This window comes from Balaenoptera borealis, assembly GCF_965194805.1.
Source record: "Balaenoptera borealis genome assembly, chromosome: 1".
Taxonomy (NCBI): Eukaryota; Metazoa; Chordata; class Mammalia; order Artiodactyla; family Balaenopteridae; genus Balaenoptera; species Balaenoptera borealis.
The window spans coordinates 79,657,190-79,675,086 of NC_138860.1; the positions used below are offsets into that span (position 1 = coordinate 79,657,190).

Below are 17,897 nucleotides of genomic sequence, written 5' to 3' on the forward strand. Positions count from 1 at the left end.
CCCAAAGTACCTGCTGGCCTTGGGCTGGGCTCTGGGGATGCAGAGAGGAATAAAATGCATCCCAAGCAGATACAAAGCACAGGAAACACTCCACCTAACACTACTTGGCCTAACAGAATTCACTTGGCCTCCATGTTTGCACAAACGTGCTTCTTCTCCTTTCTCTCTCTCTCTCTCTCTCTCTTTTTTTTTTAACTCTCTCTGCTTCTGGATTCCAACTATCATGCCATATCTTACCTATGCCAGTTCAACTTACCTGGCTGTAGCCTCGAGATTCACCTTGCACGGAGGCCTCTTATTCCCATCCAGCTTGGACGCCCCTTGAGCTACCTACAGGCTCTGGTCCAGGACACGCTCCAAACTGCAGCCCCCACTGCGTCCTGCCCCACCCTCTGTAGTAGCTCTGGGTTGTGCCCTACAACATTCTTGGAAATGGGTTGCATTACCTCTAAAGTATTTTTTTTCAGCTTTCTTACATCCCTAGCTCTGACTGTGTTCTGTGTCCCTTGTGTACAAAAAGGCTACTGTGGACCATCTTTAGTTTGCTGGATTGTTAACTGGATGAGGGAAACAATAAACCCTTGTATTTCTTTAGTGATTTATAGCTTTCAAAAACATTATCTGAAAACAATTTTTTTCCCCCGTTATCCTCAAACACTCCTGTGAAAAGAGTAAAGTAAAATCTTTGCAAATTCTACTAAACTCGGAGAATTTAGAATTTCTCAGCAGGATGGCCTCTGTGTGTGTGTACCGCTGCACCATCTGTTTTTTCATTCTGTTTCACTTCAAGTTCAAAGGGTTGGCGACCTGGTAACTTTGCTTTTTACCCAAACCAGTGCATTTTAAATAAATGAAATCAGTCCTGTTCATCCTCACACTCCCAAATCCTTCGCGATTTGGATCCCAGATTCATTCTCCCCCCCATTTCCTATCCCCATAATCAGATTTGGCACAGAACATTTGGATGCTGTGTTCCAAAAGCACAGAGCCTCTGGCTGTTTGTCCCTGAACTGCCATAATTGGCCTCAGGCTTCTGCAACAGACACAAACTGGTGAATAAAATGTGTTTGCCCCACAGCCTGGAGGTGACACAAATATATAATCTCTGCCATCTCAACCCAAAAATCTATCTTTTCCTCCAACTTAGATCATTTCACTCCAAATCAGGCAAGCTTTTAAGTAACTAGAGTTGCTCATGCATTAAACAACACAAAACATGGTACTTTTTAAAACATTTATATTTATATATATAAAAAAATTAAATATATATAATATATAGTGTGCTTGAGACTAAAAATATAGTACATAATATTTAAAAAAAAAGGAAAATGAAAAAAGGCAGAATAGGAAAAAGTGTGAGGGACACACAGATACACATTGCTAAAAATCTACGATGGTTTGTCCTAACAAAAATAATATTTTTTTTTCCTCTCCTCTTAATTATCATCATGGATCCATTTATTATCAGGGTTTGGGTGGAGAAAATTTAACTGGAGCCAGAAGTGGTGGTTGTAATCCCAAGAATAGTGGGGTAGAAAAAGGGACCACAGGGAGCCCTGGGCCTCATTCTGGTGTAATTGGAGGCAGCAGCCGAATCTTCTGGGTCACGATTACTAGCAAGATTGCGTCGAGAATTTGATTGTATTGGCAACTTGGCTGCTCTCTCCCCAGAATTAGGGGTACTCCCAGGGGGAAGCATCTGAAGATCCCAGAAGTGAACAGAAGAACCCATGGCCCACCAACACTTGCAAAGGCCAGTGGTTGGGGACAGCAAAAAGCCAGGATCAGGGGACAGGAGATTGGTAGGAATGAGTGATAGCTCTATGCAAACAGAGTTATTATTATCATTATTGTTATTATTTTTAAGGGCAGGGTTGTACCAGAACCGCCCAGTATGGCCTGTGACTTCTGCGCAGCAATTATTCCTCCAGGGACAGGGCCTGGAGCTCCCTCACAGTGATGCAAGAAAATGGGATTCTGCCCCGCCCCATCTCCCAAATTGAGGAATCTCCCGAGCCACACATCTTTCCATCCTCTTCCAGCAGCACAGAAGTGGAAGGTCAGGACCCAGCTGATAAGTGAGGCCAGTGCCTTACAGAAAGAGGTTGGCCTCCAGGAAAGGAGAGGTATCATGGGGGGATAAGGGGGAGGCAGGGAGAAGGGGATGGGTTATTTAAATGCTAATTTTATAGCCTCTTCACAAAAATAAATGCCTTTCCAATTACATCCCTTGGTCTGTGCACTTCAATATTCTATTATCACCTCCTTACTGGTCCCACCAGGGTCAGAAGCTTCACTAATGCCTTCCAGGTGATTCCCTCGACATGCAGAAGGGCCCGTAGGGGCAGAGTGGTGACCTGGCTCAGGACACACAGCACTAAGTTGGCAGAGAAGCCAGGGTTTCCGAGGCCGGGGTGCTGGGGTGTGCAGCAGTGGGGAGAGAACCGCCCTCACAGCAGAGTGAGGCAGTTCAGTCCAACTGGGCTCTTGGCTTTAACGTGGTTTTCTCCAAACCCGAATGGCCCAACACTGCTATGTACATGGGTCAAGTACACTGAGAGACCATCTGATTCCATCTGAAGGAGCCCAGGACTTGTGGCTCCTGACAGAACACCACCCGTTTAACGAGAGGGCACCACGGTGAAAGAGACTCCAGGGCTCCATCCTGTAAAGCAGAAAAGGCTGCCTTCAAAATTATAAGGAAAGCAGCACCTGCTGGGACAAGGAGAAGGTGCAGTGCCTGGAGACGGGGTGGGGATGGGGTGGGAATCAAACTAACCTCTTTCATCCTGTGCAGGGCATCTGTGAGAGTATAGTGCTGCCCCTATCCCTGGCTGCTTTCCTTTCTGACTTATGGTGGGTTTTGCTTCATGCGTACTTTGTGGCTAGACTTGGAGGGATCTGGGATTTAGGATGCAAGCCGGGCCCTCCACAAGGAGACTGTGGGTCATCCAGAATCACAAGAACGTCTTCAAGATCCAGAACTTAAGTCAAAAACTGCTGGACTCCCTCTTCACTCTACCAGCTGCCCTTCCAAACTGCTCCTGCAGAGATGCCAGCTGTTCTCACGCCTTGCCCTCTGGCTCGAGACACCTTAGCCTGCAGGCTTCCCCTTGCTCAGTAAGTGAGGCTGGCTGTCCCCAGGCCACCGGACTGCTCCTGAGGACTGGGGTGGAGGGTGGCTGCTTCCATTTCTCCCTACGGAGAAGGCTGCCTGAAACCTGGGTGCACAGTGAAGGAAACTCACCGTGCCCTGACCTAGCCAGAGACACCTTTGCAAAACTGTCAGGATTCTGAGTGGGGAGCAGCGCAATGGCCAAAGGATAACCCCACATCAATTTCACTGAGGTTTAGGATATGTTTTTTGTTGCTGTTTGGGATTAAGGGGTTTCTAGTGGAAATTCTTTCACAACACTTCTGACAAGGTGATGAAGCCCACAGTGAAAGCTTCTTTCAAGATAGGAGAACCTTTCAATTCTCCCATCCCTCCACCTGCTCAGTCACTGTTCCCAAATCCTTGCTAGGGATGGCAGGCCCTTGCACCTCACCAAATGAATACAGCAAGAGCAGGATAATTCGAGGTTTGTGCAACTCTCCCCCTTCATCTTAAAGACCAGAAAATAGGGGGCAATGAACCTAAAGAGGTTAGGCCAAGGTCACTCAGTAAATGGCAGCTTCAGAACTGGGTCCCACGTCTCCTGACCCCTTGGTCTTCCCACCAAAACTAAAATGGCAAAGGCAGTCAGGATCACCAAAGTGACCACATCAAGGACTGAGGCACCATGCTGGGGGACTCCAGCCTCAGACAGCAACCCTCCATGCTCAAGGGCACCTGCCACTCCCCAGAAAAGCAATTCCACTGGCTTAACAGGTCGGTCCCAATTCAGATTCTGGTCAGACCAGAGTGCAAGTTGCAGAGGGCAGAGATGGCCTTGGTTGCTGACATCCCCCTGTGCCTTGCATGGTGCTTGCTTGATACCCAGGTACTGTAACGTGTTAAGGAACAGAGAACAGGGAAGTAGCTCTGTATCTGGCTTCCAAAACCCATGGTTCCTGCAGTGTCAGCTGAGTTACCGAGTGACCTCAGGTTCTCCTTCTCCCCATCAACAGAATGGACCCAGCACTAAAACCAAAAAGGAGTAAACAAGCGAATGTGGCCAAACCCCTAACAAAAGTAAATGTCTTTTGGAATATTCCTGTTTAAAAAGCCACCATCTTTAGATTTTAACTGTTTAGATTACCCATGGCTTCTGTGAAAATCATCAAAATATGCATGAATTTGCACAGGAACCTGCATCCTTAACAGACCTTGTCACTGAGCTCACAGAAAAGGACTCCGCAGGAAGGAGTCAGCTTCCAGGGGTGAGGGTGGAATAGCGCTGGGAGCCTGTATGATGCCTCTGGAAGGGCCGGTCCTCGGGACTTGCCCCCGGTGAAGTGAAGGAGGATGCAGAGGCAGTTCGAGAGGCTGGAACTGGAACTACTTTCTTCCTGGGTATGAGCGGGTCCTTACCAGCCAAGGGATGGTGAGGAATGTCACCCCGCAGAGCCATCCGCAAAGGTGGCGATGGCCCGTGACTGATGGGCATGTAACTCATTAAAGCGAACATGACTAATGAACGGGCGACCCCGAGAAAGGGCAAAGCGCATTCCGGGGATTGCAGCGGAGGACCCGCCCGCTCAAGGGGAAGAGCGGACCCTGCTTCTAGGGAAGGGGAGGCCGGGGCGGGGGAGGGAGTTCTCTTTGGAGCGCCGGTTCTCTTTGGTCAGGAGGTGGCGGCTGAGAATGCGGAATGCATGTGCAGGCGTGCGTGCGCGTGTGTAGAGAGAGGTGAGGGTGGGCGTGGGGGGCCGCCTGGGCCGTGGCTGCCTGCAGTGCCCTTCCGCGTGACCTTACCAGGCCCGCCCTTCCTCTTACCAGGCCCCCTCACCCGTCGGTCCCCTAAACTCTGCAACACTTGGCAGTGAGTTTGCGCTCACAATACCGGCTCCCCGCGCAGCCACCCACCCAGGGCCGGTCAACCGAAGCTGGACACTCAAGGCACTGAAACTGGAAGAAGGAATCTGATTGGTCCAAGAAAAAATCAGACACTTAACAGAACAAAACCCGTCTAAAGAGAACATCTCCCATGCCCCCGGGAAGGTGGCCTCTCTAACCAGCTGGTTGGCCCTAGGGTAGGACAGCAGAGCCCGACAGCCAGGCCCCCTCCCTGTCCTATCAGCGCCCATCGGATGACAGGTCTCACCGCCTGAATGTTTAAAAATGGATTCAAAGTGCTTGGAGACTGAAAGAGTAATGGAAGGTGTTGGGAATCTGGTGAAGAACAGATGCCCCCTTTCCTTTCCACTGGGACTTGTATTTGGGTGGGGGACTCCCTACAGCTTTTTTGCTTTTTTTCTCCAAATGAGGTTTTTATTGTTTTTTTGTTGTCTTTGAAAAATAGCCTATAGCACTCCCACCCTCACCCCACCACTCCCCAGGCATGCTAGAGAGTTAAAGCCAGGAAGTGGGGCAGACTGGGGAGGGGAGGGGGCTTGGGGGGGCTCACTCTAGCATGGGTTCTGGAAACTGCTATATAGCACACTGCTGTCTGGCTAGTGACTCAGGACATGGTTCCTGACCTTTCCTTCTCCATCACGACCCCCTGGCTTATCTGGTCGGCCCAGCACAGAGGAGAAGCAAAGGGGGCAGCACTACGGGACATACCTGGATCCCTCTGCAGGCAGACAGACAGGTGTCCCCATGGGCAGCCAGGATGACTGGCACTTTACTCCCAGCTGAAGGAGGGCTGGATCTGAACTCGGTGCCAGGACTAAAATAAATCCAAGGTCCTTTCTGCAGTCCCAAGGAGGGAGAGATGCATCCAAGGTATGAACGCAGACGACAGATGGACTGGCCAGGCTACCCCACTTCCACCTATCTGTACCAGAGCCACCCACCCCTACACCTCATGCCCCCTGGGCCAAAGCCTGTTCATCTCCACATGACCCCCTGTCTACTCACGGGAGATCAGAGGGGTGGGATAGAAAGGGAATGCTAAAAAGTGCCCCCTCTGCTCTCCGCAACCTTCACTTTCCCCGTCCCCAGGCTGGGGCCAGGCGAGAGTGCAGGTCAGAAGAGACACATCCTCCCGAAGAAGAGGGAAGGGCAGGCCCAGGAGGCTGGGGCATGCACAGAGCACCATCCTCGGGACGGGGTGTTTCCGGGAGACCTGCTCCCTGCCTGCCACGGTGGGAGGAGGAAGGCTGGTCCAGGACGGGAGCAACAACGAGCAATGCCCCTGAATATCAGGGAACAGCTGTGAGAGCCTTCTCCTCTGCCCCGCAGAGATGCCCCGGCCAGGCTCTAGCCCTACACGTGCGTCTGCATGCGCTGCTGGAATCTCTGGCCGTAGTCCGAGTGCTGGGAGGTGTAGGAGAATCGCGTGGCAGTGGCGTACTTGCCAATGGGGTCATATGCCTCATACGGGGTCCGCTCCAGGCCGGACGGAGGGGCCTGGGGGTAGCCCAGTCGGTAGGTGGGGTACCCTGCTGCCCCGGGGAAGGGATGGGAATTGAACTTCTCATAGTTCTCGTAGGACAGCTGGCTGGTGGTGTCGGTGCCAGCTGGGGCAGCAGGACCTGGGGGTGTGGGCTCAGGGCCGTAGTCAGAGGCCGGGGCCCGGCTGTAGGTGTTGAGCTGGGCATAGCCGCTGGAGTGGGAGAGGCGGGAAGAGGGGCGGCCGTCGAAGCGGGCAGGGCCGGGGGCACGGTAGTCAGCATAGAGCACTGCCCTGGAAGATGGGCGGTCTTCGTGGGCACGCACATTGTAGTAGCCGTTGGTGGGATCCTGGGGGGCAACGAGAGAAGAGGATGGAGGAGGGGAGTCTCTCTTGGGGGAAGGGTGTCGTCGCGTCATGGCCCTCTGGGCCTCTTTCTCTGGCTCTGCCCTGGGTTCTCAGCCAATAGCTCCCCACCTCCTGTTTCCTCAATAACCTGCTGACCGCTCCTCCCCAAACCTGCCCTCACCTCCACCCTACAGGCCCTCAGAGCCCCCGTTCCCACCAGCCCCCGTGCGCCGGCCCCTCCCGCTTTCCCACCTTCATCTCATACTCCTCCCGGGTGTCGATGGTGTCACAGCGCAGGTCCTGCTTCAGGTCCACGTCATCCTTGAAGGACTGCAGAGCAGCAGGAGTGGGGCATCAGGAGACAGACACCCTGCCCTTGTCCTCCCTTGCCCAGCCTATCCCCACACCCAGAGGTCACCTATTAAGGGGAAGGGTCTGGGGTCATGGGCAGACTTGAACTCTGTGTCCTCTCCCAGCAGAGGCGCTGGGATGTGGTGGGAAGAGGCCAGAGACCTGGGTTCTAGCACCAACTTTGTCGCTAACATGCAATGCTTGGGTATGTCCCTACCCCTTTCTGGGGCTCTTTCCTCATCTGAGCAATGAGGCAGTTGGGCCAGAAAACTTCTAGGGGTTTCCAATTCTGACACTCTGTAGGGCGGAGGCTGGGGTGAGGGAAGCCTGTGCAAGCCCCACCTGCCTGTCCTCTAATGGAGGGAAATTAGCCTGGGGAGCGTGGGCACGTGAATGTGTTTATGAATGTGCATGTGCACATGTATGTATGTGCGTGAGCGTGTGTATGTGTATGAGCGTGTGAGCATGTGGGGGAGGGGGCAGGACCAAGGGAGGATGACTGAGGGAGGAGGGAGTGACAGTATTGCTGAGCTGGGGTGGAGCCGGTCCCAAGAGTGTGAGGAGAGCTGGGCCAGGGAGGAGCGGACCCTCACCGAGTAGATGGCCTTCATGACACGGGTTGCCGTGGAGACGCTGGCAGTATCGTCCTCCCGGTCAGAATGCATCGTGAGTGGCTCCCGGTTCACTGTCTCCACCTTGATGTCCAGCTTTCTCAGGGTCACGTCTTTGCGACCTGGGACGGAAGGAGCAGCCTGGACGCTTTCTGCCAGCCTCCGCAGAGGCTGCTTCTGGACCCACCCGGCCTGGGGAGCGCCGCTGTCAACCCCCTCACCTCTCCCAGGCCCTGCCTGTTGGGGACCCCCAGGAGGGCTGAGGCCTGAGCAGGGCCCATACTCACTGCCTTTGCGGCGCCGGTAGAGGAAGAACACCAAGGCGATGAAGAAGAAGATGAGCAGGATGCCTGCGCCGATGGTGGCCCCGGCGATGATGCCCACAGGTAACACCTCTTCAGATGAGGGAAGGAAAGGGGGAGGGTGAGGATGGGGGCACACGGAGGACCTGAGCTCAGTGCTGGCTGAAGGTGAGGACAGCCGAGCTCCGTGCCCCCCTGGATTGTGCACAGGTTTATGTTTCAGCTGAGCTGTGTTCAATTAAAGTCAAGGTGGGATTTGAGAGGAAGTCTGCACTGTTTGGGTTTAGACCTGTGCTTCAGCGTCATCAGAATTGGGATCAACTTGACCCTGGCCTTGGTGGTCCGTCTGTCCCTCTCTTGCAGCCCACCTGTCTGTGAGGCTTGTCTCTCCTTCCTGGGTTGGGCTCTTGTCTGAGATCAGCTGTCCCCACATTCTCCCATCTGCCATGTGTTCTGACCTCTTTCACTGCCTTCCCCACACACACCACTGTGACTGCTCCAGCTGCACCTACCCTCCCAGGGGTCAAACGGTTCTGGTTGGTTCCCCCTGCTCCCCAGAGATGAGAAGGACCCCGGAATCCTGCCTCCAGCGTTTTCTCCCTTCCTGGCTGTCCTGGATGGATCAGATCCATGGAAGTCTCTTCTGTTCCAGAAAGCCTTCCCTGCAGAGTCCCGCCTCACTCTATTACTCTGTTCTTCCCCACCAACCCCTTGCTCTTGCTGGTGTCCTCAGCTAAGAAAGACTCGAGGGGCACGCCCAGTTATTTTCCCCCATCTCCCATGTCAAATGGCTAGTTCTCATTAAAAAAAAAAGAGGAGGGGGGGCTCTTTTCCTCATCAGAGTTGGGAGCTTCCAAAAAAATCAAAGGCATGATGCCTCTTTCATCACACTAGAAGTGCCTTAAGAGAGGGAATATGTGTCTCCTACAAGACTAAGGATTCGTGAAGAGGTAGGGGAACCGAAGCTTCCTGGGCACCTATTCTATGCCAGGTACTTCATGACTATCTTCTCATTTAACCCTCACACCAACCCAGTGAGGCAGGGAGTGTTACTCCCTTTCACAGATCATTTCATTTTTCTCCATCTGAAGTCATTTGCTACCACTCTGTAAGTTCTCCACTGAACTGAAAGTTCCCGGAGGGCAAGGACTGTGTTCGTTCACATCTGTCCCTGCAGTTCCTAGAGGGGGCGCCCGGCACATAGCAGATGCTCAATAAATGCTTAAAAATGCGAGTGGGTTTTCCAGCTGAGCACCAAGGCCAGGCTCTGGTGGGCAGGCCCAGGAGGCAGCTGTCTCTCTGAGCCGTGCCCCCAGAGAGAAGAGGGAACAGAGTCTCCAGGCTGCCCTGCGCCCTGGCTACACAGCCAGTACTGCTGTCACCTCGCTCTTCCAGCTGGATGATGGCTGTGCCTGGGCCGAAGCTGTTCCAGGCTGTGCAGTTGTAGTGGGTCTGAAAGTCGGCCTCCATGACGTTGTTGATGGTGAGCGTGGACAGGACCCCGCTGCCTGAGTTGGTCCTCTCCACCGTGTAGCGTTCCAGGGTCCCCACCTCCAGGAAGTTCTCCTTCCATGCCCATGCCTGGGGTGGGGAGGGCAGGACGGAATGAGGAAGAGGCAGGTGGCCCACCCTCCAGGCATCCTCACATCCTCACCTCATGTGCTCTTAAGCCCAGCCTCACACTTGCCATGCAACAAGCCCAAGTCGCACCTGCTGCCTCAAACCCTGGCATCAAACCTCCGGTCTAGGAGAAGCAGCGGCTCCCAAACATGCCTGCGACATGTGTTAGGACCATTCAAATACGCTCAGAGACACTCTTTAACATGCAGATTCCTGGGGCTTATCTCCTAAATTTGACTCTCCAGGGGACAGGCCCAGGAATCTCTTGTTTTGTTGTTGCTGTTTTTGTTGGGGCAGGGGAGAGCAATTTTATTCGGAAAGCCAGCAGGCCAAGAAGATGGTAGACTACTGTCCCAAAGACCCACCTTCTCCAAGTTAGAATTCAGACTTCTTTTATTGGGAATCTCTATTTTTGTAACAACCCCAGCTGATCCAATGAAGCAACAGGTGGGACCCCTGATGTGGTAAAACAAATCCTGGGTGGAGAGCCAAGAACCCTGGGCTCTAGGCCTGACTCTCCCCTCGAGCCCCGAGTAGCCTCCCCTTCCCTCTCTGGGTCTCAGTTTCCTATAAAAGGAGAGGACCAGGCTAGAGGTAGACAATGCTCCAGCTTTCCTCCAGCTCTGATTGATAGTCTGAGATGCTAAGTAAACATAACTTAACCTTCAACCCCACCTTTAACCACCCCACAGCCGGCCCTACATAGCCCACTGGCTCTGGAGACTCATCCACAGACCCTTATAATGAGTGGGAATTGGCACCGGAGAGCTGTCTCTCCTAGGCTCCTCCATTCCCCGACCCCGGGGCATCCCCCCCCCTTTGTGTCCCCTCCCTCAGAGTGGAACCCGAGGGAGGGAGAGCCACTGAGCACTGGCTCCTTTCCAGGGATCAGTCCTCCTAGCTCTGCGAGGAAAGCCCCCCAGGAGCCAAGCCGCCCGCTGCCCAGGCGGCCATGGTAATGAAGTGTCCCTGGGCAGCCCTGGAGTTAGCCAAATGGTCATTAAATGTGATGAGGGGTTTGACGGTTAATGGTCACGGAAGGAATTAATGGTTCATGGTGTGGGGGAGAGGGAGGGGGGTGGAGAGCGGCATGGGGGCTGGTAGGAGGAGGAAGGCAGGAGAAGCGAGAGGAGGGGCTGACAGGGTGGGACAGAACTGAGGGGGCAGGGTCGAGGGGCAGAAGGCAGAGGAGAGAGCAAGGAAGAGACCGGGAGGCTGAGGAAAGGGGAGGAGACGAGGGAGAGGAAACAGCAGGAGTGAAAGCCCAGGGGAACTAACAGCATATCCAGGGAGGCCCCACCCGGCCTTTCACACGTGTGGTCACATCACTTCTCATGGCAACCCTGTTTGGTAGGGATCAGTGCCCCTATTTTATGGATGAGGAAACTGAGGTCCCAAATAACAGGTAACTGGCTCAGGGTCACACAACAAGTAAGAGAGGAGATGGCATTAGAACAGGAAGAGGGACAGAGGGACAGAGTCCCTCTGCACGGGGCACAGGAAAGGCCTGGGGAAAGCGGGAGGAGGCTGAGCGAAGCAGAGAAGCAAGCAGCTGCCGGCCGGAGGCCAGGCCCAGCACTCACAATGCGGTCTGGGGGAGGCGTGCTCCCGATGAAACACTCCACCTTGCCACCATCACCCCTGACAGCGTACTGCACGGCCTCGCTGGAGATAATGGGGGGCCCTGCAAGAAGCAAGAAGATGTGGTCAGGGCCAGCTGGAACCTCCAGTGCCCGCCTCCCCCCTCACAGGCCCCCCGCCCCCATCAGGCCACTCACCATTCACGTAAAGTGGCACCTCCCGCTCGGCCACTCCGATCCGAGGCACGATGGCCCGGCAGGTGTAGGTGCCGGCATCGGCCTGGGTCACCGACTTCAGCAGCAGCTGATTGCTGTTACTCAGGACCTGGGCAGAGAGAGCAGCCTCGGGTGGGGAGCCAGGAGGCCTGGGCCCCTAGATCCGTGCGGGCCCCCGCATTGGAGGCATTGGAAAGAAAGCAGGAAGGGCCACAAGTGAATTCCCAGAAGGGAAACAGGGGCCCGAGTCTATCTGGTCCATCCCCTGACTCTAAATAGGTTGGCACTTAGACACATCATCTCTATAAGAGCAGGGAGAAAGTGGGTGGAGGCTCAAGAGGGCGGGTGAGGCTGCCATCATTCTGTACAGAGGATGCAGCCGCTTCTGGTCATCTGTTCTAGTGCTTCTCTCGCCAAATGAGGTAGGAAGTTTCACTCTGAAATCCCTTTTTTGCAACTGTGGCCCAAACTGTCCAAGGCAGGTCGCTGTAGAGCGGCACAATTCAGCCTTCTTTTCTCTAGTGAGTTATCCCAGCTGCTCCACCCTCCTATGCAGCGTTCTTTTACCAGGTCTCTTGCCACCGCAGCAGTTCCACTCAGGCCCCCTGCCCCCGTCCCACCCCACAGGTCATCATGTCCCTCCCACTGCCACTGCAGCGGCCAGCTGTCTGCCGAGGAGGGTGGGGTTGATTGCAAGCACCGTCCTTCTCTTCCAAATCCTGAGAACTTGGAAACAGTCCAGGTTCAACTTGAAAAATAATGCTGCACCTCTTTTGCCCCCTCTCTCCCCAGCCTGTGGCCAGGCTCCTTCCTCCCAGCGTCCTGGAGAGGCAGCAAGCTTCTTACCATGTTTGAGTCCTTTTTGGTCCAGGTGAGGGTGAGGGGGGGATTCCCAACCCAGACACAGGTGAGGGTCACATCAGAGCCAATGTCCGTGGTCGTGGGTTTGGGGTCCACTACAATCCGGGGGGCAACTGAGGTAGAAAGGAACAGCCCATTAGGGTCTTAGTCTCACTGGGGGTCAGCTCCAATCGCTCTCCTCTTCCTTCTCCTGTCCTGCCTCCTCCCCACGCCTCCTCAGCCTCATGGAGCCTCCCCAACTCCACCCCAGGCCCTTTAAAGGCCCCGGCCCTCTGTCCCCACCCCCGGCCCTGCAGCTACTCACAGTGGACATTGACTAAAGTGCTGACATTGGTGCTCCCCACTTTGTTGTGAACCTCACAGGACACAGGCTCCGTGAAGAAGGAATAATCAACATTCGTCTCATAGCGACTCTCGTGGGCATCTTCGATCAGAAAGCCCCCCTTGGCCCACCTGGGGGGAACAGGCAACACAGAGCGGGGTCAGGCCTTGGAGCTCTCTCACTCACGTCCAGTGGCCTGTCCTCCTCAGCCCCCCCCAACTCCTGGCCTCAAGGGCCTCCCAGTATCCTTCCCCAGAGTGTGCCCAGCCCCTGCCCCTCCCACCTGTAGCCCAGGATCTCAGGGTTGGCTGTGGCCTGGCACGTAAAGACGACGCGCTCGCCCTCCTGCACCGTCTGTGGCTCAATGGACAGGGTCACCGTAGGAGGGTCTGCAAAGCAGAGGACTGGAAGTCAGGGTCTTTTCTGTCCCTCAAATTTCTTTTTCTCTCTCTAGCTCACACACTCAGACCTCACCCGTGTGGTGACCTGGGAATTTGAGTTTGCAGTGTACCAGCTCCAATAAATAAGCCTTCTTCACCTTTATTCCAGGAGCCTCTAGGGGCCGGCTAGGGTGACAACCAAGGATGATACCAGAGGGACAAATTAGTCAGAAGGTGTATTGACTGACTGTGACCACTAGGCGTCAGTGTGGGCTCGTTAGGCTCACTGACCAAGATGGGGGTGGGGCATCTCTCCAATCGCTGCCACTCTCCCACCCTTCCCTGGGGAGTGGGAATTTATTGAGCACTTACCAAGTAGCATACTCCATGCTAGATGCTCTTACACTATATCTCACTTAACGCTCACAACCCTGAGAAGCAGGTACAGGTCCACAATCCCTTATCTGAAACCCTTGGAACTAGATGTGTTTCAGAATTTGCGATATTTCAAGGGTTAGAAAGGTAACGGTGGGCACAGACCATTTACTGTGTAAGACCCCCGGCACAGTCTGGGCAATATCCCACAGACACACGCATTACTACATCTGCAGTGAAACGTATAGCTATTCCAATTAAGTGGGTTAAATAAAAGACTACGAAGAGCCTCGGTTCAGGTTTTGCCACCCAAGCACTTTTGGTTTAGAATTTCTGATAAGGGATTGTAGGCCTGCATTTTATTTTCTGCACGTATACCGAATTAGAAACTGAGGCTCAGAGAGATTATGTCATTGCCCAAAGTCACACGGTTGAAACCCGGGAACTGCCTGGCTCACAGCTGATGCCTCTTCTACCAGCCCTCAGAGTTCAAACCAGGGAATCCAAGACGACAAAGAAATGGAGCATCTGTCCCAGGGCGCCTGGGGGATTCTTCTGTGCTTCTCAAAGGGTGCTGTCCCCCACCCTTCCCGGGCTCCTTCCCAGGATGCCACTCAAGGTGCACATTCCCCCCACCCCACGTTCCCTGCCTCCTCCCCAGGACCCTGCTCACGGTGCACGTCGAGCTCGATGGATGTCTCCTTGCCACTCGGGATGGCCTCGTTCACGCTGCGGCAGGTGAAGACACGCCCAATATCCAGGTCTGTGGGGTTGATGAGCAGCTGGCTTATGGTGGTCTCCCTCTTCCCATCCTTCAGCAGTTCCTGGGGGGGGGGAACAAGGGTGGGAGACATGGTTAAGCTAAGAGCCCCCTCCTCTGCTCTCAGGGTGACCCGCTCAGAGCTGGCTTGCTGGAGGGGTATTTAACCTGAAGCTCAATCCTCCCCCAGCCCCTACTTCCTCCCCAGGCTTGGGTTGGTTTAGTTTTTAATTAATAGACTTTATTATTTTTTTAAGAGAAGTTTAAAGTTTACAGAAAAGTTGAATAGAAAATACAGAGAGTTCCTGTATACCCTCCTCTCTGGCCCCCCACTTTCCCCTATTATTAATTAACATGATGCACTAGTTTGATACATGTGTGACAACTGATGAACCAACATTGGTACCAATACTAACGAAAGCCCATAGTTTACATTAGAGTTCACTCTGTGTGTTGTACAGTTTTCCCCATGGTTTTGAGTCCCATTCCTGGAATCCCCTGAGTCCAGCCCAAGTCCCTCCTCTTCTGGAAAGTCTTCCTTTGCTATCTCAGCCCTCAGGACTCTCTCCCCAGCCTGAACTTGTGCCCCTTGCAGGCAGTCTCTCCTCCACACCGCTCTGGTCACATCGGCCTTGCCTCTTAGGCACCGTGCATGTGTGTTTCAGTGCTGGCTCTCTCCTGCTAGAGCATAAACTCCTTGAGGGCAGGGAAGGGACTCACAGGCTCAAAATCTCATACCAGCTCAGTGATATCCAACCTGAGGTCCCTGGACATGACCATAGGAACACTTGGGCTGTTTTCCATATTGTACACTGCCTAAAGGAAACCATATTGTTAAGCAAAGTAGGGGCCCACAGTTTGACAGCAATATAGGCATCCTTGCTGGGCCCGATGTGGTACCAGAACAGCACCAGCCCAGTGCAGTAACGCCAGCTCCCTCCTGCTACTTCAAAGCTCCATCGTGTCTTTAAAGAGTATAAAAAAGGGGAGTGGGTGACAAATGGCCATTAACCAATCAGTTTGTTTGGTTGCCAAAATATTCAAAACATGAAGCCCTAGAGGAAAAAAATAACAGAGTTCTCGGTAGTGAAAAAGTTAAGCACCACTGGAGCCAAATTGCTGCTTGTCAAAGGGTGAAACGAAGGCCATAGACAAGTGAATTGTCCAAGGTCATACAGAGCGTCAAGGGCAGAGCTAATCCGGGTACTCACTCCCTGGGGCCACACACTCCAAGGCACACAGGTGAGCAGTCTCTCTCCCCTCAATGAGAATTGTCTCCTGAACCATCTAGCAAAGGGCTGGGTACATATGTGCTTGTCCCCAGCTGGCAGGAGAAGCTCCAAACAGGAGATCTGGATTCTAATTCCAGCTCCACCGTCAACTTTGCCGTGTGATCCTGGGCAAGTCACTTGATGTCTTTCTCTGCCATAGGTTCCTCGTCTATAACATGTACATGTAATCCCTGCCTCTCCAAGCTCTTAGTTGCGCCGACTGGGAACATGTACCAACTAGAGGCTGGGGGAAGAAAGTCGAGGGACTCAGTAGCGAGAGACCACGTTCTGATGCAGGCACAAACCCCAGCTCTGCAGCATGTCAGCTTTGTGACCCTGGCAAGTCACTCAACCTCTCTGACCATCAGTTCACTCTTTGTGAGTTGGAAATATCACCTAATTTATGAAACTCCTGTGAGGTTTAAGAGAGACTGTCCATAAAGATCTTGGCATGCACAGTGCCTGGTACACAGTAGGGGCTTAATCAATGTAGCTATTTTCAGTATTATTCTTAGTCTCTGCTAACTGTTGACTGGCCCTGTGAACCTGGGAATTCACTTCTCTTCTCCGGACCTCAACTTTCCCAACTATTTAATGGGAGGATTGGACCAGATGGTCTCTGAGGGCCCTGTTCACATCTGTCTCCCCGAGTCTGTGGTCAGATCCATGTGGGAAAGGAAAGGTGCACTGGGATGTGGCCCAGGAGCATCTGGGGGTACAGGCAGGGTCTCACCGTGCTGGCTACGGCGCCCTCCTGCTGCGTCCCGTCCCGGAACCAGATGATGGTGGCAGCAGGCTTGGCGTTGAAGGCTCGGCACGTGAGGTTGTGGGGGGCACCTGCCTGCAGCAGAATCACAGGACCGCCATCGATCCTGGTGTCCTCCGGGGGGACTGTGGAGAAGAGCAGAGCAGAGTCAGTCCAGGATGCGGCCAACACTGCCCGTATGACCACAACCCCTGCCCCTGGAGGCATCTCTCCCTCTGCATGTCCACCCCTTGGCAGGGCAGGACCATCCTTACCCCTTAATTTATAGTCACCGTATCTGTTGCTCCTGTGGCCTGGGGGACCTGGCACAGAAAGGTGGCTACCTCCACGGAGCTTCTTATGTCCGTTCCCTCCTGTGTGCGCCTCTGCCCTGGGGCAGCCAGATGAGGGGGTCTATCACAGCAACCCCCAAAATGGACTCCCTGCCTCCAGTCCCTGCTGGCCTTAACCCATCCATCACGCTGGCAGGTTATTTTCTCTAGACAGCAGGTCAGACTGTGCCACTTCCCTGCTCAAACACCTTCCATGTCTACCGGCTGCCATGGGCATGAGTTGCAAGCATCTCTGCCTGCCGTGCAGGATTCCTCAGGCCAAGTCCTGCACTTCCGCGTCTCCTCGTCGCGTTCTTGCTGTCCTTTCCCTCAGAGCTTCTCTTGAACTGCCGTCCATCCTGTTCACATCCCAGCCGCTGCACAGGGCCCTCCGTGCCGCATCCCCCTCCATCACCACCTTGGTGGTTCCCAGCCAGTCACTTGGAGCTCCGAGCACTATCTACCTTGTGTTTGCGTTACTTAAGATGATTATCCATGCCCCCTCCCCAACCCAAACTGTCATCCCTGAAAAAGCAGCAACTCCATCTCACTAATATTTATACAGTCTCCAGTGCCTAGAACATGACCAAAGTAGGCTCTGGCTAAATGCTTAAGGAATTGAATCAATCAGATGTCTGATACTAAGAAATAGGGGGGGGCTTCCCTGGTGGCGCAGTGGTTGAGAATCCGCCTGCCAATGCAGGGGACACGGGTTCGAGCCCTGCTCTGGGAAGATCCCACATGCCGCGGAGCAACTGGGCCCGTGAGCCACAACTACTGAGCCTGCGCGTCTGGAGCCTGTGCTCCGCAACAAGAGAGGCCGCGATAGTGAGAGGCCCGCGCATCGCGATGAAGAGTGGCCCCCACTTGCCACAACTAGAGAAAGCCCTCGCACAGAAACGAAGACCCAACACAGCCAAAAATAAATAATAAATAAATAACAAATAAATTAAAAAAAAAAAAAAAAAAAAAAGAAATAGGGGGGCCTCTCCCTGTCCTATTCCCATACGCTTCTAAATGCTCAGGTGAACCAGACTGCAAGTTCCCTGGGAGCAGGGGCTGCTTCTTATTTTCTCTTAAAGCCTCAAGATCTAGTGCAGAGGTTGGTTGATAGCACATTCTGGGGGATATTAGCTGAATTAGTGGCTAAATGATTGATGAAATAAAGGCAGAAGGGTTTGGATTATAATTTTGATTTCTGGTCCACCTCATGTTCATTGGCCAGCAGTGTGAAAGGGTTTTGTTTGCTTTTTGCTGGGAAAGACCAGAAAGACTCAGAGGGGCCTTTCCGAGGGAACCCTTGAGAGGAGACCCTGGGAGGCCCATGAGTCCAGCTGTGGGCAG

General features: G+C 53.7%; 1 protein-coding gene across 3 annotated transcripts in view; it reads right to left on the reverse strand.

Moving 5' to 3' along the window:
- Window positions 1-1,220: 1,220 nt before the first annotated feature.
- The window catches only part of KIRREL1 (kirre like nephrin family adhesion molecule 1), a 101,431-nt gene continuing 84,754 nt past the window's right edge, over window positions 1,221-17,897 (reverse strand). For 2 of the 3 annotated variants that reach the window (XM_082405270.1, XM_082405268.1), the window contains exons 4-15: window positions 16,210-16,367; window positions 14,119-14,269; window positions 12,974-13,079; window positions 12,673-12,821; window positions 12,354-12,481; window positions 11,490-11,664; window positions 11,295-11,395; window positions 9,474-9,672; window positions 8,077-8,184; window positions 7,772-7,911; window positions 7,080-7,157; window positions 1,221-6,829 (exon numbers count right to left, since the gene is read on the reverse strand). In XM_082405270.1, the coding sequence (XP_082261396.1) occupies window positions 6,353-6,829; window positions 7,080-7,157; window positions 7,772-7,911; window positions 8,077-8,184; window positions 9,474-9,672; window positions 11,295-11,395; window positions 11,490-11,664; window positions 12,354-12,481; window positions 12,673-12,821; window positions 12,974-13,079; window positions 14,119-14,269; window positions 16,210-16,367 (1,970 nt within the window). In that variant the 3' untranslated portion in view covers window positions 1,221-6,352. The remainder of the gene's footprint in view (window positions 6,830-7,079; window positions 7,158-7,771; window positions 7,912-8,076; window positions 8,185-9,473; window positions 9,673-11,294; window positions 11,396-11,489; window positions 11,665-12,353; window positions 12,482-12,672; window positions 12,822-12,973; window positions 13,080-14,118; window positions 14,270-16,209; window positions 16,368-17,897) is intronic. The other variant, XM_082405269.1, reaches the window with a different exon arrangement.